The 23302-nt window shown below is 39.0% G+C and overlaps 1 protein-coding gene across 3 annotated transcripts in view; it reads left to right on the top strand.

Annotated features, from left to right (window-relative positions):
- Positions 1-23302, top strand: part of MROH9 (maestro heat like repeat family member 9) — a 150504-nt gene that overhangs the window by 42524 nt on the left and 84678 nt on the right. For all 3 annotated transcript variants that reach the window (XR_009490841.1, XM_059875703.1, XM_059875702.1), the window contains exons 7-9: positions 864-999; positions 4307-4431; positions 7618-7767. Coding sequence is in view for 2 of the 3 variants with exons in the window: in XM_059875703.1 (XP_059731686.1) it covers positions 864-999; positions 4307-4431; positions 7618-7767 (411 nt within the window). In the remaining variant the exon portion in view is untranslated. The remainder of the gene's footprint in view (positions 1-863; positions 1000-4306; positions 4432-7617; positions 7768-23302) is intronic.

The raw sequence follows: 23302 nt of genomic DNA on the forward strand, positions 1-23302 counted from the left end.
GGATTTTAATACATAGTTTGTGTACTCTGACACTCAACTGTAACCATAGTCAGATACAGTAAGCCCCCCACATATAAATCTTCAAGTTGTGATCATTCAAAGGTGTGAATGCAAATATGCCAGCCATTTCACTGTACTACTGTACTTTTCAAAATACTGTACTGTAAGATTTTAGATGTGATATTTTTGTGGTTTTTTTAATGTATTTGTGTGAAAAGTATTATAAACCTATTACAGTACAGTACTCTATAGCTGATTGTACCTAAGGTAAATTTTTTGGACTTATGAACAAATTGGACTTATGAACACACTCTCAGAACAGAGTATGTTCATATGTGGGGGACTTACTGTGTGTTTGAGTCTGTGTGAATGTGTGTGTGCATGTGTGTGTGCATATAAGACACAAACATTTAACATTGACTATGCTTAGCAAGCAGAGAAGGCAATGGCACCCCACTCCAGTACTCTTGCCTGGAAAATCCCATGGACGGAGGAGTCTGGTAGGCTGCAGTCCATGGAGTCACTAAGAGTTGGACATGACTGAGCGACTTCACTTTCACTTTTCACTTTCATGCATTGGAGAAGGAAATGGCAACCCACTCCAGTGTTCTTGCCTGGAGAATCCCAGGGATGGGGGCGCCTGGTGGGCTGCCGTCTATGGGGTCGCACAGAGTCAGACACAACTGAAGCAACTTAGCAGCAGCAGCAGCAGCAGCAGCATGCTTAGCAAGGGCTTCCCTGTGGCTCAGAGGAGCCTGGTGGGCTATAGTGCATGGAGTTGAAAAGAGTCGGACACAACTGAGCGACTTCATTTTCACTTTCACGCTTAGTAAATGCGTCTTTCTGCTTTGTTTGTTCACTAGGCAAGTGTTAATGCTCCATGTTTGGGTGTCCTGGCAGCAGAGTTATCTCTTTTGTGTTCTCATTCTGATCCCTCAATCACACAACAGGCATTTGTGGGAATGTATCACCTCCTCTGCATTGCAAAGATTCAGAGCGGTAAGATTCATCTTTTCTAAGGGTTACGAAGAATCTGTTCCTAATTATTCTACTGTGGGTTCCAAAGAGGTTCTACATCTGTAGATTTCTAAATCCTGCCCCAAGATCTATAGCTCCATTTATCAAAATGTATTTTTAAATCTTTTTTAGAATTATTTGTAAAATGTTATAGTTGGTTCTTCAATATTTATCCCTAGGTCAGGAATATCGCCTGGAGAAGGGAATGGCAACCCACTCGAGTATTCTTGCCTGGAAAATCCCATGGACAGAGGAGCCTGGTGGGCTACAGTCCATGGGGTCATAAAGAGTCGGACATGACTAAGTGACTTACACTTTCACTTTCATACTTAGATTAGTGTCAGGGTGTTACTGGCAGGGACAGAAATGCTGGGTGGAGGCAGGGAAGAAAGAGAAGAAAAATTACCAATCAGTTCAGTTCAGTCGCTCAGTCATGTCCAACTCTTTGCAAACCCATGAACCGCGGCACGCAGGCCTCCCTGTCCATCACCAACTCCCTGAGTTCACCCAAACCCATGTCCATTGTGTTGGTGATGCTATCCAGCCATCTCATTCTCTGTCGTCCCCTTCTCCTCCTGCCTTCAATCTTTCCCAGCATCAGGGTCTCTTCCAATGAGTCAGTTCTTCACCTCAGGTGGCCAAAGTATTGGAACTTTAGCTTCAGCATCAGGCCTTCCAATGAATATTCAGGATTGATCTCCTTTAGGATGGACTGGTTGGATCTCCTTGCGGTCCAAGGTCAGACTCTCAAGAGTCTTCTCCACACTATGGTTCAAAAGCATCAATTCTTCAGAACTCAGCTTTCTTTACAGTCCAACTCTCACATCCATACATGACCACTGGGAAAACCATATGAGACTCTTAAAAAGCATTCTTTTTGTCTCTAATGGAGCATCAAATAGAATTCTTGCTTCAGTGATGGGGAAAAAGATGTAAATAAATGCTGTTTTGGTCTACCTAACAAAGCATGAGGGCAAGACCTTATGATATCAAACTATTTCTAAGTACCTAAATAGAGAACAGATTTGCCTTCCCATAATAAACTGTTTAAAGACAACAGATAACAAAGGACAATGATTCCTGAGAGAAGAGAACAAATGAATAAATAAAGCAGAGTCTACAATTGATTGAGTTTACAACCTAGAGTAAGTTTCTAGGCTGCAGCCCAGAAATGAGCAATCCAAGGGTCCCAAGTTGAAGAGACAGATTTGGGAATCCAGAAAGATCAAGATATCTAGAGTTCACATGGCAGAGTACCAGAAAGGAGTGCTCCAGAGATCTGCAGTGAGTCCATTTAACTATTTAGCTATGTAAGGAAACTTCCTGAGGTTTGCGGGGTTAGGGGGTAATACCCAAAACGGTTAAAGAGGTAAAAGCACTGAATTCCAAAAGACTGGGAATGGTGCCCATGCCTATAAGCTAGAATTTGAAACTTCATAATTCACAAGTAATAAAGCAGATTACTCAAAGAGATTTTGTCTCATCAGGAGGAAAAAATTATCCCTGAATTACTTTAGTGCCATTCAGTCCATCTGTGTTAGTTGTTCAGTTGTGTCTGACTCTTTGCAATCCCACAGACTGTAAGCCAGGCTCCTCTGTCCATGAAATTCTCCAGGCAAGTATACTGGAGTGGGTAGCCATTCCCTTCTCCAGGGGGTCTTCCCAACCCAAGAATCAAACCTGAGTCTTCTGCCTTACAGGCCAGAGATTCTTTACCATCTGAGCCATACAGTGTCAGAGGGAATGTGAAATGATACAACTTTGGAAAATAATTTAGCAGTATCCTAAAAAGTCAAACACACATCTACCATATGGTCCAGTCATTCTTCAGTCATTCCTCCAGTCATTCCTAAAAGAAATGAAAGCAAATATCCACTCAAAGACTTGTACATGAATGTTGACAGGATCTTTATTTTTAATAGCCAAAAACTGGAAACAACCAAATGTCCACCAAGAGGCAAATGAATACATAGATGATGGTATATACGTACAATGGGGTAGTATTTATCACAGAGAAATCAATCAGCTACTGACAAATACAATAATGTGAATGAATTGCAAATAATTTTGCTGAATGAAAGATGCCAAGCAACAGAAGAGCAGCACATACTAAATTGCTCCACTTACATGAAATTATAAAATACAAATGAAAGAATGCAGATCTGTGTGTATCTTTGAATCAGGAAGTGCTATAGTGTGTATCCAGTAGCAGGTTTGAGCAATTATGAAAGGACAGGAAGAAACTTCTGGAGGGAATAAATCTTTTTTATTGCAGTAATACTCTTATGGGCATATACATATATATAACCAGTCCATCCTAAAGGAGACCAGTCCTGGGTGTTCATTGGAAGGACTGATGCTGAAGCTGAAACTCCAGTACTTTGGCCACCTCATGCGAAGAGTTGACTCATTGGAAAAGACCCTGATTCTGGGAGGGATTGGGGGCAGGAGGAGAAGGGGACAACAGAGGATGAGATGGCTGGATGGCATCACCGACTCGATGCCCATGAGTTTGGGTGAACTCTGGGAGTTGGTGATGGACAGGGAGGCCTGGCATGCTGCGATTCATGGGATCGCAAAGAGTCAGACACGACTAAGCAACTTAACTGAACTGAACTGAATATATATATATATATATATATATATATATATACGTCATTTGTGAAAGTCGCTCAGTCATGTCCTTTTTGAAATACACTCAGACTCTTTGCGACCCCATGAACTGTAGTCCATGGAATTCTCTAGGCCAGAATATTGGAGTGGGTAGCCTTTCCTTTTAAGAACTTACCAAATTATACACTTTAAATATGTTTCATATTGATTATATCTCTACAAAGCTGTTAGCAAATAAAAATTCAGTTAAAATCTACCTCTTCTAGAACTAAAGACATCTGCACGTGAAGCTTATTTGAAAGCTTTTCTCTTTGTTGCTATACCACTCCCTCAGTTCTTTGCAAAATGCCTCCAAGTCTGCTCTTTTACCAATAGACTTTCCAACTTAGCAGTAGCTCTTCCATTGCACTGAACTATGCATTTGATGGCCGAAATGTACTTGATACTTGGTCATCCTATTAAAATTATATATGTCCTCCACAGAGACTTCTCTTAACACTTTATAAATTCTGGTCATAATATTAATATTTTATGTGACTAAACTTTCAGCAGAGAGTTAAACATTCAGAAAATTTTACATTCCCAGAATTGGGCAGGAAGAGGAAACTAGAAATAGCAATGTTATGGAAGGAACCAGTGGTCAAATGAAAATCTTAAACTTTCTTCCTTAATACAGAGGGTACTGCAAAAAGTAAAAATAAAAAGTATGATAAGCCTGGAAATCATTGTATCCAGCCTTCTTCCTCTGGTACAGAATTTCTACCCAAGAATTTGCAAAAAGACAAAAGTAAAATTGCTCAGGTAACTTAGCTCCCACTTTATCCTATAGCTTTTGTTTCATGTGTAAATTACTTTTAATGGCAACTTATTTCAACAAAATTTATATTAATAGATTTTTTCTCTTTTATTTAAATTAAATTCAGTAAAGCAAAGAGTAAATGATAGAGTATTTGGCTTCTTGATCTTCATCTGTTAATAAGAATTATGCCTATTACTCCAGAACATAGCAATTTACATTATTTACTAGGTAATTCTTACAGAAAGCAAAATGAGGTAAGTGTTTCCTAGTTGTTATGCTTCTTTTTGTTTGGCTAATAAGTTACTAAAGATGGGAAACTTCTGGTTTTCTAGAAAAATTAGTGAAGTCAGCAATTAAGAGGTTTTTCAATGCTATTATAATTTACTCAGCAAACATCAAAATAATTTGGTATATCTTTTAAAAACCTATTAAATTTTAAAAACTTCTTAAGTTTAAGTGATAAACCTTAGTACTAAGTAAGTAATTTCTACATTGACCCAACCTTAGGGAAAATCATGAGACTCTACATCTCTATACACTCTTTCACCTTCTTCAAAGTATATATGCTTATTCATATGCTTGCGAGGTCATCCGGCACAGGTGCCTGAATCATGCTGTTCAACTGACGCTCTTCTAGCTACACAGGAATCAATAGTTCAGCAAAACCGGCTGGAGAGGCCCTTCAGGCTAGCTTATCTCTTGAATTGAAGGGTCTTAGATTTTCTCCTGAAACTACATACATAAAGCATTGTCTTGCCCTCCCACACTGAGGCAGATAGAATTGTGGGAGGCTGTGGAGATATGGAAGCAATACATCTCAAATAATACAATAAAAAAGACCACATAGATATCCTTAAATATGCATCTGCATTATGATGCATCTTTCCAAAATCAAGCATTATTCTTAATCCACCTCCCCTCAGAAGTCACAAGCCTGGTTAACTATAAAGTTTTCTATTTACATGAAGAAACTAAGCATCCATCTAGGTTTACTAGAAAGTCCATCTACATTCTTCCATTCTTAACTCCAGAGCCCTGGAATTGAAATCCTGAGACCCACAATTAGCTAGTGAGCCTAGCACTAGCAGCCTCCTCAGGGTCTGTCTCTTTCAAGTGCTTTATGACGCTTACTATCTCCACTTCCAGCTTGGTGTCCTCTCACCTGACTTCAATGTCCATAAGATTTAGAAATCCTGGATTTGGGGAGGGTGCCCTGGTCCTTGTGTTCATGACCTCTATTACTCAGTTCCCAACTGTGAGATCAAAACAGGCCTAGGACAGCACTGTGTGCAAGAGCAGTAGCTACAAAATCCGGAGGAAGGGACTTTCAAAGGTAGATTGGGACAGGTAGGTGAGAGAATCTAAGGTTGTAGTAAGGAAACCAACAGGACCATTTACAACAACAAAGTCCAGAGGATGCAAATCGGAGGATACGCATCAAGGTTTTTAGCCAAGAGAGCTAGATCACGTTTTATAAGGGAGTCTATCATTTGATGTACTCTACTGTCATATCTATACCTTTGTTACTGAGTCCAAGTTCATACTACTCAGCACACAATAGGCCAATAAATCAACAGACAAGGTGTTGGGATAAGAAATAGCAACATATTTGGAAAACCAGAAAACCCAAGAAGATGGTTGACTAGTATCCCAAGGAACCATCTTACTGGACTTAGAATTTAAGCTTCTTTTATACTAAAAATGGAGGAGGTGTGGCTGGTTGTTGGAAACTTATGTTTCTGCAGCTGTCCAGGATGGTCTGGTCACAATGCTCCCATAAACCTTCAGAAAGACAACTGTTATTTTCTTTTCTTCAACATTTAACCTCTATATGAATGGAAATGTGTTATACTTTAAAGGTCAAGACTAGGAGGCAGAACATTGTTGAGAAAGGGCTAGTATTTTATTTCAGGCTATAGGGAACACTCTTTTACTATTTGAGATAAAAGTGCAAAGCCAGCATTTCTAATCACAGGTTATGGAGCACAAAGGCTAGAGTTGAAAGAATAGATCCAATATGGAGTCAGGTTTGTTTTTCTCCATTCTACCTTCACATGACAGAAACTTCTAACACTATCTCTAAGTTTCACTAGGAATTGCTCCTTCCACAACTCTTAATAGACACTAAGCTATTTTGTTGAATAAACAAATGTCCCAAAAGAATATCCCCTCTTCAATGATTTTTTTTTAACTCAACATCTTGTACAATCAAATCTGACTTTCTCAAAGTATAGCCAACTATGATATTCTGTTCACCTCACTAAGCCTTAGTGACCATCCTTTATCTTTCTTTCATAGCTTTCCAAAAATACTATACCTCACCTGTCTGCTCAGTAGGAGGGAGCCTGGTGGTCATCAGTTTTCAATTAGACCTCAATCCTTCCCTACTGACCAGAAAGATGTATGCTCCATTCCTTTAACAGGGATGCTGAAAAGCTGTTATTGGCAATATTGAATACTTTCTGTATTTCAGAGAATGGCATGCACACACACACACAAAAGAAGTTTTGTATATATACATATACATTTAGAAAGGGAGAAAATGTGGTTCATTTGTCTTTCTTAACTGAGAGATCCATAGTACTGTGATTTTGTTCGCATTTTATGGTCCATGGATGTTCCTCTAACTTTAAAAAGAGATTGTTTGAATTGCAGTTGTTGTGCCTCAATCATAGACATATTGGCCTTTTTTCCCTTCCCACTTCTTGATGCTTCTCTGAAAAAGAGAAAAATACACACCCTTCAGTGGCCCTTCCTTTCTTATCCTATCCTTTCCTTCATCTTCCACAAATCATGCTTGTTTTGGATCTGAACGAGCTTATTTCCAAAGCTTAAGAACTTCACAATAGTTTTTAGTATTTGAATAGCTGAAATGGGGTTAAATCAATATTTTATAGTTGCTCTAAATTTTAATGATATGGTTTCCCACTTCTCCCTGGCTTGCCCCAGAGCTGATTTATTCAGGTAAAAATGTTTTAATTGCTTTTAAAATAAGATGAAAAATAGATATGATTAAGTTTGAATGACAGTCATCTTAATACTAACACAGTGTAAAGTGTAATTTTTAATATGTTTAATGGAGGAAGAGGCTGACAACAGCAAAGGTACCTAAAACCCACAAAAATCATGTAGTTGTCTTTGTTGATATAAGTAAGGTGTGAGATCATGATTTTTCTTTTTGGTTTCAGAGTGTAGGAAAAACCTTATTGCCACCCTTGCTGACTGACTTTGTGTGGAGTCTCCTGATGAAACTCTCTGTACCTGATCAATCAATTGCATCTGAGGCAGCAACCATACTGAAACTGACTCTGGAATGCAATGCCCATAAGGTCACCATGGTAAGATATTTCACAATGAGTGGAGGAGTACAGAGTACATTCTCGAATGGGCTTTTTCTGACTTTGTTATATGCCTACTTCTTTTCATATATATTTCTTGTCATTGTTCATTATGTCACTTCAGTCAAATGAAGCTTTTTGTATGAAATAGTTCAAGCATGAAGAAAAGTTTCAAAACTAGTGTAATGAACATCCAACCACCAATCATACGAAATTGTAACATTTTGCTATACTTGCTTCAAATTTTAAAGAAATACATTAACAACAATAAAATAGTACAACTATAATTGAAATACCCTGTGTAACCATTAAGGACAGTTTTAAGAGCCCTCAGTTTGCTGTAGGGCTGGCCACATATTTGTGGGTCCCAGTGCAAACTAAAATGTAGGACTTCTTATTCAAAACATAGAAAAAAGTAGTATTAAATGTACAAACGTATGAAGCTCCGCCTCCTCAATTTATCATGGGGTTATTTTCTAATTAAAAAAAAAACTAAAAATTTAAAGTTTTAGCATGAATTCTGCAGCCCACCTTTATATTGTGCAATGCCAGTTATAAATGCAAATGTAAGACCACACAACTTAACAAAATACTACAATTCCTATTTCATAGCTTATGCATGCATATGCATTTTATTCTTGCCAAAAGAGTTATAAACACTACACAAAACTAACTTAATTGTCTTTATTCAACTTCTTGTCATTCACACATTCTTTAACACTCTCTATCACCATCTTACTCATGAATAAGGAAAGATCGGAAGGAAAACAATTTATGGATTGCCACATCTTTCTCTTTCCTCTGTTGTCATTTTCAGCCTAATTGACTGAAGCATCAATAAATGCTTATCTTATACCAGTTTTGATTTCCCCCTACACACTAATGTAGCCACTGGAGTTCTATGGCCTTAGGGCATTGTGAATGCTACCTCTGAAAGAGGCTACTGACTCACATTCTTGGGCCCATCTGGTGGCGGCTCAGTTGGTAAAGAATCCACCTGCAATGCAGGAGACCTGGGTTCAATCCCTGGGTTGGGAAGATTCCCTGGAGAAGAGAACAGCTACCCACTCCAGTATTCTGGGTTGGAGAATTCCATGAACTGTATAGTCCATGGGTTTGCAGAGTCAGACATGACTGAGAGGCTTTCACTGACTCACATATTGTACTTATCTCCTCCATGTACACGCAGGCTCCACTGTCCTTTGGGAGTTTATTTAAAAACACAAGCTAAAGGGAAAACTTATTAAAAATTCAATATAGTGACAGCAGAGGTTTAAACAAACTGATGGACCTTCAGCATATGGGACCTTATGCAGTTGCATAGGTCATATGCCCATTAAACCAGCTCTGATGGAGACATAAGGGCTGACCTCCCAATTCCCTCTCTTGACATAGCAGTGTTACGTGATTATAGATAAACTGAGTGCTTGCACACAAATTCAGAGAGCAGGAAAAAGGAAGTAATGCTTCTTACAAACTCCCATGCTAATATAGTCAGGAGCATTCCAAAAGGCAAGCAGAGCAAAGGCAAGCAGAGCATTCCAAAAGGCAAAGCAAAGCAAGCTTGAGGGCAACAGTCATTTCCTTAACAAAATAAAGTTCTCCTCTCATGCAGTGAGGAAAGGAATCTAGGTAAAGCCATATCAGGTCATAGAGAGGAAGAGAAGCCAAATAGAAAACTAGATGTGTAAAATTAACCTGTTCTACAAAAATCATTAACTAGGGAGAAAAAATGAACAAACCGGGGTTTAGCAATTTATTTCCCCAGCTCCCACAAAGAACTGAATTACTGAATACAGTGGATTCTTGAACAGGGTTAGGTTCTAAAGTCAGTTATAAGGAAAAATTGCATTAAAATTTTCCTGAAAACTCCTAAATTTCAAATATAGTTTGTGGGCTTACAGTTTCTAAATAATCTAATCCAGCACATCCTTCCTCGAGGATTGAAAAAAATCATCTTTTCTACAATTGAACATACAGTAACATAGCTGGCTCGTTTTAGGGGCATGCTGAATTTATAGTAGTAGGGGGAGGATGAGAAGAAAAAGCTCCAAACCTAGTAGTTAAGAGATCTGTGGAGAATAACAATGGTTTATGTCTTCCATCTCATGTTCATCTTGGTAGGATGAATATTTTACAGTAAACACTTGTTTAGAGTAAAGGGTTGAATGTATGCTAAGTTGCTTCAGTCAATTCCAACTCTGCAATCCAATGGATTGTAGCCTGCTGGGCTCCTCTGTCCATAGGATTCTCCAAGCAATTATACTGGAATGGGTTGCCATGCCCTCCTCCAGGGGAATCTTCCCAATCCCAGGATTGAACCTGTGTCTCCTGAGACTCCTGCATTGCAGGTGGATTCTTCACTGCTGAGTCGCCAGGGAAGCCCCAGAGTAAAGGGTTGTACACAGATAATTCAATTGTACATAAGGAAACTGCAATGGAATATAAATTTATATCAACCAACTTTTCAGCTTATAACCTCTGAGAAGCATTTTTGAAATAAGAAGTGAGGTGAGGTGGGTAGATTAAGCTTGATGTTGAATATACAACCTTTGGTTTGAGAAGAATTCCAGGTCTAGCTAAAACTCATTTAAAAGTGAAGAGGGGTTGGAGACAAGACAGTGGAGTAGAGGGACCTGAGTTTGCCTCTTCTCACAAATGCACCAAAATCACAACTAACCTCTGAACAACCATTGGCAAAAAGGACTGGACCATACCAAAAAAGATATTCTACATCAAAGACACAAAGAAGAAACCACAATGAAACAGTAGGAGGGGCACAGTAGTGATATAATCAAACCCCATAGCACTCAGGTGGGTAACCCACAAACCGGAAAATAATAATGTCACAGAAGTTCTCCCAGAAGTGAGAGCTCTGAGTCTCATGCCAGGCTCCCCAGCTTAGGGGACCAGCATTAGGAGAAGGAGTCTTCAGAGTATTTGGCTTTGAATATCAGTAAGGCTTGACTGCAGGAGGTCTGCAAGACTAAGAGAAACAGAGACATCACTCTTGGAAGGCACACACAAGTTCTTGTGTGTAAGAGGATCCAGGATAAAAGTAGTTATTTCATAGAAGCCTGGGCCAGAACTACCTGCTGGTCTTGGAGGGTTTCCTGAGAAGGCAAGGAGAAGCTCTCGCTCTCTCTGGGGTCATAAAAGCTGGTGGTGGACATATTGGGGAGTGTTCATCTACATGAGTAAAATATCTTGTTTGGGTCTTTGGCACCAAGACCTGGCCCCATGCAACAGCCTGTAGGCTTCAGTGCTGGGGCCCTTCAGGTCAAACAACAGAGTGGGAACACAGCCACACCCATCAGCAGACAGGCTGCCTAAAGACTTCCTGAGCCCACAGCCACCAACAGATACACCCCTTGACACGTTCCTGTCCGCAAGAGAACCATGACCCATTTCTACCCACGAGAGGGCAGGCACCTACTCCTCCCTCCAGGAAGCCAGCACAAGCCTCTAATCCAGCCTCCCCCACCAGGGGGCAGACATTAGACTAAGAAAATCATAATTCCACAGCCTGCAGATCTGAGTGTGCAAACACAGGTCAGAAACTACCCTGGGGCCAGTTAGTTCCTGGCCATTGGGTAATAAGAGGAAAATGTACTGCTGTGATACATAGGACATCCCCTACAGAGGGCCACTTCTCCAAGGTCAAGAAACATAACTAACCTACTACATGCATAAAAATACAAAGAGAAATTTAGAAAAAAGACCGAGAAATAGATGGCAAAGAAATGTTCCAGACAAAGGAACAAGCTAAAACTTCAGAAGGACAACTAAGTGAAATGAAGTGGAAAAAGGCAATCTATCCAAGAAAGGAGTTCAGAGTAATGAACATAAAGATGATTCAAGAACTTGGGAAAAGAATGGATTCACAGAACAAGAAGTCACAAGAAGTTTTTATCAAGAATACAATCAGTTTAGTTCAGTTCAGTCACTCAGTTGTGTCCGACTCTTTGCAACCCCATGGACTGCAGCACGCCAGGCTTCCCTGTCCATCACCAACTCCTGGAGCATGTTCAAACTCATGTCCATCAAGTTAGTGATGCTATCCAACCAACTCATCTTCTGTCATCCCCTTCTCCTCCTGCCTTCAATCTTGCCCAGCATCAGGATCTTTTCTAATGAGTCAGTTCTTCACATCAGGTGGCCAAACTATTGGAGCTCCAGTTTCAGCATCAGTCCTTCCAATGAATATTCAGGACTGATTTCCTTTAGGATTGACTGGTTTGGTCTCCTGGCAGTCCAGGGGACTCTCAATAGTCTTCTCCAACAACACAGTTCAAAAGCATCAATTCTTCAGTGCTCAATTTCTTGAGTACTTTCAATCTCTTTGAAGCCCAATTTCTTTGGGCTTCCCTGGTGGCTCAAATAGTAAATAATCCACCTGCAATGTGGGAGACCTGAGTTCAATCCCTGGGTTAGGAAGATCCCCTGGAAAAAGGAAAGGTTACCCACTCCAGTATTCTTGCCTGGATAATTCCATGGGCAAAGGAGCCTAGTGGGCCACAGTCCATGGGGTTGCAAAGAGTCAGACACAACTGAGTGACTTTCACTTCACTTCATGTGCACACGTGTGTGTGTGTGTGTGTGTGTATACAACTTGTGTTTCAAGAATACAATGCTGCTGCTGCTAAGTCGCTTCAGTCATGTCCGACTCCGTGCGACCCCATAGACAGCAGCCCAACCAGGCTTCCCCATCCCTGGGATTCTCAAGGCAAGAACACTGGAGTGGGTTGCCATTTCCTTCTCCAATGCATGAAAGTGAAGAGTGAAAGTGAAGTCGCTCAGTCGTGTACGACTCTTAGCAACCCCATGGACTGTAGCCCACCAGGCTCCTCCATCCATGGGATTTTCCAGGCAAGAGTACTGGAGTGGGGTGCCATTGCTTTCTCCGCAAGAATACAATAACTGAAACGAAAAATACACTCAAAGGAATTAAGGGTGGAATATGTGAGGCAGAATAATGAATCAATGAGTTGGAAAACAAAATATTGGAAATGACTGCTGCAGAACAGAATAAAGAAAATAGAACGAAAAGGAGTGAGGACAGTTTAAGAGACAACGGGGTCAAATACACCAACATTCACATTATAAATGTCCCAGAAGTAGAACAGGGAGAGAAAGAAGCTGAAAAAATATTTGAAAAGATAACAGCTGAAAATGTCCCTAACACAGGAAAGGAAACAATCAGCTAAATTCAAGAAGCACAGAGAATCCCATACAGGACTAATCCAAGCAAGAACACACAGAGATACACTGTAATCAAATTGACAAAACTTAAACACAGAGAAAACATTAAAAGCAACAAATAACATAACAAAGAAATTCCCAAATAGTTATCAGTTGATTTGTTAGCAGAAACTGTAGACCAAGAGGGAGTGGAATAATATATTTAAAGTGATAAAAGAGAAATAATCTCATTCATATTTGATAGATAAATCAAAAGCTTTACATACAAGCAAAAGCTACAAGAATTCAGCACCACCAAACTAGCTTTACAATAAATGCTAAAGAAACTTCTCAAAGTGGAAAATAAGAGACTACAAGTAGGAACAAAAAAAATTATGAAAGTAGTAGCTCACCAGTAAATGTAGGAGATTATCCACAGACAAATATGATATCAAAATCAGTAATCATGAGAGAAGAAGAGTACAAATGCAGGATATTAAAAATGCATTTGAAATTAAGAGATCAGGAACTTAAAATAATCATGCACATATATATAGACTGCTATCCCAAATGTCATGGTAACCACAAATCAAAAATTTGTAATGGTTATACACACAAAAAAGGTATCAAAACACAACACTAAAGATAGTCATCAAATCACAAAAGAAGAAAGGGAGGAAAATATCTACAAAAAACAAATTCAAAACTATCAACAAAATGGCAATAAGAATCCACATATTGATAATTACCTTAAATATAAATGGAATAAAGGCTCCAACCAAAGACATAGATTGGCTGAATGGATACAAAAGTAGGACTCATATATATGCAGCCTACAAAAGACCTACTTAAGATCTAGAGACATATACAGACAAAAGTGAGGTGATAGAAAAAGATATTCCATGCAAATAGAAATCAAAAGAGAGCTGAAGTAGCAATACTTATCAGACAAAATAGACTTTAATATAAAGCCTGTTATCTGAGACAAAAAAAGGACACTACATAATGATTGAGGGATCAATCCAAGGAATAGAAATAACAATTGTAAGTTTCTATGTCCCCCCATCATAAGAGCACCTCAATATATCAGACAAACATTATCAAACACAAAAGGAGAAAATAACAGCAACACAATCATAGTGGGAAAATTTATCATCCCACTTACAGCAATGGACAGATCATCTAGACAAAACATCAATAAGGAGATACAGGTGACACATTAGACTAGATAGACTAATTGATATTTAGATGGAGCATTCCATCTGAAAGCAGCAGAATATACATTCTTTTAAAGAGCACATGGATCGCAGCCATTTTGACTGGTGTGAAATGGTACCTCATAGTGGTTTTGATTTGCATTTCTCTGATAATGAGTGATGTTGAGCATCTTTTCATGTGTTTGTTAGCCATCTGTATGTCTTTTTTGGAGAAATGTCTATTTAGTTCTTTGGCCCATTTTTTGATTGGGTCGTTTATTTTTCTGGAGTTGAGCTGTAGGAGTTGCTTGTATATTTTTGAGATTAGTTGTTTGTCGGTTGCTTCATTTGCTATTATTTTCTCCCATTCTGAAGGCTGTCTTTTCACCTTGCTAATAGTTTCCTTTGATGTGCAGAAGCTTTTAAGGTTAATTAGGTCCCATTTGTTTATTTTTGCTTTTATTTCCATTATTCTGGGAGGTGGGTCATAGAGGATCCTGCTGTGATATATGTCGGAGAGTCTTTTGCCTATGTTCTCCTCTAGGAGTTTTATAGTATCTGGTCTTACGTTTAGATCTTTAATCCATTTTGAGTTTATTTTTGTGTATGGTGTTAGAAAGTGGTCCAGTCAAAATGGCTGCGATCCAAAAGTCTACAAATAATAAATGCTGGAGAGGGTGTGGAGAAAAGGGAACCCTCTTACACTGTTGGTGGGAATGCAAACTAGTACAGCCACTATGGAGAACAGTGTGGAGATTCCTTAAAAAACTGGAAATAGAACTGCCTTATGATCCAGCAATCCCACTGCTGGGCATACACACTGAGAAAACCAGAAGGGAAAGAGACACGTGTACCCCAATGTTCATCGCAGCACTGTTTATAATAGCCAAGACATGGAAGCAACCTAGATGTCCATCAGCAGATGAATGGATAAGAAAGCTGTGGTACATATACACAATGGAGTATTACTCAGCCATTAAAAAGAATACATTTGAATCAGTTCTAATGAGGTGGATGAAACTGGAGCCTATTATACAGAGTGAAGTAAGCCAGAAGGAAAAACATAAATACAGTATACTAACGCATATATATGGAATTTAGAAAGATGGTAACAATAACCCGGTGTACGAGACAGCAAAAGAGACACTGATGTATAGAACAGTCTTATGGACTCTGTGGGAGAGGGAGAGGGTGGGAAGATTTGGGAGAATGGCAATGAAACATGTAAAATATCATGTAGGAAACGAGTTGCCAGTCCAGATTCGATGCATGATGCTGGATGCTTGGGGCTGGTGCACTGGGACGGCCCAGAGGGATGGTATGGGGAGGGAGGAGGGAGGAGGGTTCGGGATGGGGAACACATGTATACCTGTGGCGGATTCATTTTGATATTTGGCAAAACTAATACAATTATGTAAAGTTTAAAAAAAAATAAAAAATTAAAAAAAAAATAAATAAATAAATAAGAAAAAAAAAAAAAAAACTGAAAAAAAAAAAATAACCCAAAATGTCTAGCCTTCACCTGTGTAACTCTCTCCTGTATCCTCCAAAATAAAATTATTGCAAAAAAAAAAAATAAATAAATAAAGAGCACATGGAACAGTCTCCAGGATAGTTCTGGGCAACAAAGCAAGCCTCATTAAATTTATAAAATTGAAATCATATCAAACATCTTTTCCAACTACAACAATATGCGATTAGAAATCAACTGTAAGGGAAAAACTAAAAAGCACAAATACTACTACTACTACTACTGCTGTCACTTCAGTCGTGTCCGACTCTGTGCGACCCCATAGACAGCAGCCCACCAGGCTCCCCCATCCCTGGGATTCTCCGGGCAAGAACACTGGAATGGGTTGCCATTTCCTTCTCCAATGCATGGAAGTGAAAAGTGAAAGTGAAGTCGCTCAGTCACGTCCGACTCTTAGCGACCCCATGGACTGTGTAGCCCACCAGGCTCCTCAGTCCATGGGATTTTCCAGGCAAGAGTACTGGAGTGGGGTGCCATTGTCTTTTCCGAAAAGCACAAATACATGGAACCTAAACAATATGCTACTAAACAACCAATGGATCACTAAGGAAATCAAAGAGGAAATAAATACCTGGAAACAAATGAAAATTAAAACAATGATCTAAAATCTATGGGATGCAGCAAAAGCAGTTCTAAGAGCTAAGCTTAAAGCGATATGAGGTTATCAAAAAACAAGAAAAATCTCAGATAAACAGTCTAACTTACACCTAAAGCAACTAGAGAAAGAATAAAAAAAAAATTCAAAGTTAGTAGGAAAAAAGAAATCATAAAGATCAGAGCAGACATAAATGAAATATAGACTAAAGAAAGAAAAGATCAATAAAAATAAAAGATGGTTCTTTGAAAGTATTTTAAAAACTGATAAACCTTTAGCCAGACTCATAAAGAAAAAAAAAAAAAAAAGGGAGAGGACCCAAATCAATAAAACTAGAAATGAAAATGGAAAAGTTACAATGGATACAACAGAAATGCAAAGGATCATACTACTACTAGAAGCAACTATACACCCCAAAATGGACAATATAGAAGAAATGGACAAACTCTCAGAAAGGTACAATCCCCCAAGACTGAACCAGGAAGAAATAGAAAATATGAACAGACTAATAGCAAGTTCTGAAATTTAAACTGTGATTTAAAAACTTTCAACAAGCAAAAGTTCCAGAATGGGTAGCTTCACAGGCAAATTCTACCAAATATTTAGAGAAAACATCTGTACTATACTAAACATCTATACTACTAACATCTACTAAACATCTATGCTACTAAAACTGTTCCCAAAAAATTGCAGAGGAAGGAATACTTTAGAATTAATTCTATGATGCCATCATCACCCTGATACCAAAACCAGACAAAAATGATTTGGGAGAATGACATTAAAACATGTATAATATCATATATGAAATGAGTCACCAGTCCAGGTTCGATGCACGATACTGGATGCTTGGGGCTGGTGCACTGGGACGGCCCAGAGGGATGGTACAGGGAGGGAGGAGAGAGGAGGGTTCAGGACGGGAACACGTGTATACCTGTGGCAGATTCATGTTGATATATGGCAAAACCAATACAATATTGTAAAGATAAAACATAAAATAAAATAATTTAAAAAATAATTTAAAAAACACAAAAAAGAAAATTACACACCAATATCACTGATGATCATAGACGTAAAGATCCTCAATAAAATGTTAGCAAACCAAATCCAAAAATACACTATAAGGATCATATACCATGGTCAAGTGGGATTTATTCCACAGATGCAAGGATTTTACAAAATCTGCAAATCAATCATGATGTGATATAAAACATTAAAAAATTAAAGAACAAATCTATGTGATCATTACAACAGATGCAGAAAAATCTTTTGATAAAATTCAACATCCATTTATGATAAAAACTCTTCAGAGAGTGGGCACAGAGGGAACATACCTCAACACAATAAAGACCATATATGACAAACCCACATCTAACATAATACTCAATGTGAAAAGCTGAAAGTATTTCCTCTAAGATCAGTAACAAGACAGTTAAACACCACTTTCATTAAACATAGTTTCAGAAGTCTTATTCATAGTAATCAGAGAAGAAAAAGAAATAAAGGGAATCCAATTGGAAAGGAAGAAGTAAAACTGTTACTGTTTGCAGATGATGTGATACTATAGATTGAAAATTCTTAAGATGCTACCAGAAAACTACTAAAACTCATCAATGAATTCAGTAAAGTTGCAGGACGAAAAATAAATATGCAGAAATATGTTTCATTTCTATACACTAACCATAAAAGATTAGAAAGTGAAATTAAGGAAACAATCTCATTTACCATCACATCAAAAAGAATAAAATAAACCTATGCAACATGGTCCACCAGAGAAGGGAATGGCAAACCACTTTAGTATTCTTGCCTTGGGAACCCCATGAACAGCATGAAAAGGCAAAAGTCAGGACACTGAAAGATGAACTCCGCAAGTTGGTAGGTGCCCAATATGCTACTGGAGATCAGTGGAGCAGTAACTCCAGAAAGAATGAAGAGATGGAGTCAAAGCAAAGACAACACCCAGTTGTGGATGTGACTGGTGTTGGAAGCAAAGTCCGATGCTATAAAGAGCAATATTGTATAGGAACCTGGAATGTTAGGTCCATGAATCAAGGCAAATTGGAAGTAGTCAAACAGGAGATGGCAAGAGTGAACATCAATGTTTCAGGAATCAGTGAACTAAAATAAACTGGAATACGTGAATTTAACTCAGATGGCCATTATATCTATTACTGTGGGCAAGAATCCCTTAGAAGAAATAGAGTAGCAATGATAGTAAACAAAAGAGTCCAAAATGCAATACTTGAATACAATCTCAAAAACAACAATGATCTCTGTTCTTTTCCAAGGCAAACCTTTCAATATCATGGTAATCCAAGTCTATGCCCCAACCAGTAACGCTGAAGAAGCTAAAGTTGAATGGCTACAAGACTTTTCAGAACTAACATCCAAAAAAGATGTCCTTTTCATTGTAGGGGACTGGAATGCAAAAGTAGGAAGTTAAGAGATAACCTGGAATAACAGGCAAATTTGGCCTTGGAGTACAAAACAAAGCAGGTCAAAGGCTAACAGAGTTTTGTCAAGGGAATGCACTGGTCATAGCAAATGCCCTCTTCCAACAACACAAGAGAACACTCTACACATGGACATCACCAGATGGTCAACACCAAAATCAGACTGATTATATTCTTTGCAGCCAAAGATGGAGAAGCTCTATACAGTCCGCAAAAACAAGACCAGGAGTTGACTGTGGCTGAGATCATGAACTCCTCATTGCCAAATTCAGACTGAAATTGAATAAAGTAGGAAAACCACTAGACCATTCAGGTATGATCTAAATGAAATCCCTAGCGATTATACAATGGAAGAGAGAAATAGATTCAAGGAATTAGATCCAATAGAGTGCCTGAAGAACCATGGACAGAGGTTCGTGATATTGTACAGGAGGCAGTGATCAAGACTATTACCAAGAAAAAGAAATGTAAAAAGGCAAAATTGTTGTTTGAAGAAGTCTTACAAATAGCTGTGAAAAGAAGAGAAGCAAAAGGCAAAGGAGAAAAGGAAAGATATACCCATTTGAATGCAGAGTTCCAAAGAATAGCAAGGAGACATAAGAAAGCCTTCCTCAGTGATCAGTACAAAGAAATAGAGGAAAGCAACAGAATGGGAAAGACTAGAGATCTCTTCAAGAAAATTAGAAATACCAAGAAAACATTTAATGCAAAGATGGGGACAATAAAGGACAGAAATGGTATGGACGTAACAGAAGCAGAAGATATTAAGAAGAGTGGCAAGAATACACAGAACAACTGTACAAAAAAGATCTTCATGACCCTGATAATCATGATGATGTAATCACTCACCTAGAGCCCGATATCCTGGAATGAGAAGTCAAGCGGGCCTTAGGAAGCATCACTACAAACAAAGCTAGTGGAGGTGATGGAATTCCAGTTGAGCTATTTCAAATCCTGAAAGATGATGCTGTGAAAGTGCTGCACTCAATATGCCAGCAACTTTGGAAAACTCAGCAGTGGCCACAGTACTGGAAAAGGTCAGTTTTCATTCCAATCCGTAAGAAAGGCAATGCCAAAAAATGTTCAGACTGCCGTACAATTGCACTCATCTCACACGCTAGCAAAGTAATGCTCAAAATTCTCTAAGTCAGGCTTCAACAATACGTGAACAGTGAACTTCCAGATGTTCAATCTGGATTTAGAAAATGCAGAGGAACCAGAGATCAAATAGCCAACATCCACTGGATCATGGAAAAAGCAAGAAAGTTCCAGAAAAACATCTATTTCTGCTTTATTGACTATGCCAAAGCCTTTGACTGTGTGGATCACAATAAACTGTGGAAAATTCTGAAAGAAATGGCAATACCAGACCACCTGACCTGCCTCTTGAGAAACCTATATGCAGGTCAGGAAGCAATAGTTAGAACTGGACATGGAACAACAGACTGGTTCCAGATAGGAAAAGGAGTACATCAAGGCTGTATATTGTCACCCTGCTTATTTAACTTCTATGCAGAATACATCATGAGAAACGCTGGGCTGGAAGAAGCACAAGCTGTAATGAAGATTGCTGGGAGAAATATCAATAACCTCAGATATGCAGATGACACCACCACCCTTCTAGCAGAAAGTGTAGAAGAATTAAAGAGCTTCTTGATGAAAGTGCAAAAGGAAAGTGAAAAAGTGGCTTAAAGCTCAACATTCAGAAAACTAAGATCATGGCATCTGGTCCCATCACTTCATGGCAAATATATGGGGAAACAGTGGAAACAGCATCAGACTTTATATTTTGGGGCTCCAAAGTCACTGCAGATGGTGATCGCAGCCATGAAATTAATAGACGCTTACTGCTTGGAAGGAAAGTTATGACCAACCTAGACAGCATATTCAAAAGCAGAGACATTACTTTGCCAACAAAGGTCCATCTAGTCAAGGCTATGGTTTTTCCAGTGGTCATGTATGGATGTGAGAGTTGGACTGTGAAGAAGGCTGAGGGCCGAAGAATTGATGCTTTTGAACTGTGGTGCTGGAGAAGACTCTTGAGAGTCCCTTGGACTCCAAGGAGATCCAACCAGTCCATTCTAAAAGAGATCAGTCCTGGGTGTTCTTTGGAAGGAATGATGCTAAAGCTGAAACTCCAGTACTTTGGCCACCTCATGTGAAGAGCTGACTCATTGGAAAAGACTCTGATGCTGGGAGGGATTGGGGGCAGAAGGAGAAGGGGACAACAGAGGATGAGATGACTGGATGGCATCACCGACTTGATGGATGTGAGTTTGAGTGGACTCTGGGATTTGGTGATTGGACAGAGAGGCCTGGCGTGCTGCGATTCGTGGGGTCACAAAGAGTCGGACACGACTGAGCAAGTGAACTGACTGACTGACAGAGCAACTATTGATGAGAAAGACTAGGAGACTAGCAGAAAAACAAATCTACAACTAAAGAACTAAAGAAGGAAGCACAATAAGATGGGTAGGAAGTCAGAGACACTATACAGTCAATATCCATACCCCCAGGTTGGAGACCAATGAAGCAGAGGATAATACAATTTCAGAGGTTCTTCCCAAGGAGTAAGACATCTAAAGCCCACATTGGGCTAGCCAGCTTGGGGTCTGTTTGCACCAGACAGATGAACTCCCAGAATATCTGATTTTGAAGGCCTCTGAGCCTTGCTTTCAGGAGAGTCAGAGGGCTGTAAGAAACAAAGACTTTACTCTTAAAGCATACACGGTAAAACTCATATGCTCAAAGACCCAGGGCAGAAGCAGTAATTCAGAAAGAACGTGGGTCAAACACACTGATCTTGGAGAGGCTCCTAGAGTGAGTAATTAGGATGAAAGTTACAGTGTGGCAACCATAGCCAAGAATAATGTAATATCTTCACACAATGACAGATGAGAAATTTACATGGTGAACATTTTGTAACATATAGAAATATGGAATCACTATGTTGTACACCAGGAACTAAGGAAGTGTTGTAGGTCAATTATATTTCAAAAACAAATTAAATTCATAGAAAAGGAGATAGGATTTGTGGCTTGCCAAAGGCTGGTGGGAGGTGTAATTTCCAGTTAGAAGATAAATAAGTACTAGGGATATACGGCAGAACATGATAAATGTAATTAACACTGCTGTGTATTATATATGCAAGTTGTTGAGAGTAAATTCTAAGAGTTCTTCACCAGAAAATATTTTTTCTTTTTCTTTTATTTTGCATGATGGATGTATGCTAAACTTATTGTGGTAATCATTTCATGATGTATGGACATCAAATCATTATGCTATATGCTTTAAACTTATACAACGCTTTATGTCAATTATGATCTCAATAAAACTTGAAGGCGGTGACTCTCATGGAGGCAGCGACTCTCATGGAGGCAGCAAGCACGAGATGTGTCTGTTGCCCTCATTAGGTTTAATTACCCAGTTGGATCATGATCATGTCTGAGTCTCTCAAAGTGTTCTAGTAATTGTCAGTGGTTTACATGAAGTGACCGTGGGTGTATCAAACTGTACAAAACTGTATGAAAACTATCAAAGTTGTACATATTTCTAAAATGAAAAGGCTCTCATATTCTCCTCACTCTGCACTTTGCTGTTGGTGTGACAAGGCTTTTTAAGATGTTCCTGGCATTTTTTTTTTTTAATTTGTAAGGTTATGGGTTAACTTTATGGTCATTGGCAAGAAATCCCAAGTTCTCAACTGTACATATGTATAGTTTGTAAAAGAACAAAGCAACTGAGATACACTCTTAATGTTCCTTGTTTGGTGTGGAGGCTGCGGGGCAATGCCTTCCAGAGGGGCCGTAGCTCAGGGTGTGCACTGTGGAACTGGACCTGTGGACACTACAGTGGGCATCCAAGCTTGTCTTGTTTTTGTATATAGTGACACAGCATCCCGCTGCCATTATTAGCTGTGGAAAAGGAGAGGGTCAGCTGGAATGAGAATTGTTTTGGATAGTTTTTCACTGAAGTGCTTCCCTTGTGGCTCAGCTGGTAAAGAATCCATCTGCATTGCAGGAGGCCTGGGTTTGATCCCTGGGTTGGGAAGATCCCCTGGAGAAGGGAAAGGCTATCCACTCCAGTATTCTGGCCTAGAGAATTCCATGGACTGTATAGTCCATGGGTTCGCAAAGAGTTGGACTCGACAGAGCGACTTTCACTTTCACTGAAGTGCAGTAGTTTTAAACTTTTTTTAAACAAACCATAGAACTCTGCATTGTCAACAAAGCCAAGAGCCACTGCACCAATGAAAGTTCAAGAACCTTCTGTACTAAACATGATCTGCAATGTCCTATTAATTTTGTTTGTATGCTTGGAGTACTTAAATGTTTTTGAAATCAAATAAATAGTATTACATTTTTTAAAAACGTCAAGGAAAAAAATTAATGCAAGTTAATTTCTCATGCAAATAATCATTTCACTATGTAAAAAAGCACATAAATATATTTTCCATTGGTGCTTATTTGTGTGTTAGTTGCTGCCTCGGTTATTCTGAGAAAGACTAAATTCTTAATGTCTAAGAAATGTTTGGTTTATAAGTGCCTAGGGAACAAGAGACTCTAATTGGCCTGTGAAATTG

This window comes from Bos taurus, chromosome 16 (genome assembly GCF_002263795.3).
Source record: "Bos taurus isolate L1 Dominette 01449 registration number 42190680 breed Hereford chromosome 16, ARS-UCD2.0, whole genome shotgun sequence".
Classification (NCBI taxonomy): Eukaryota; Metazoa; Chordata; class Mammalia; order Artiodactyla; family Bovidae; genus Bos; species Bos taurus.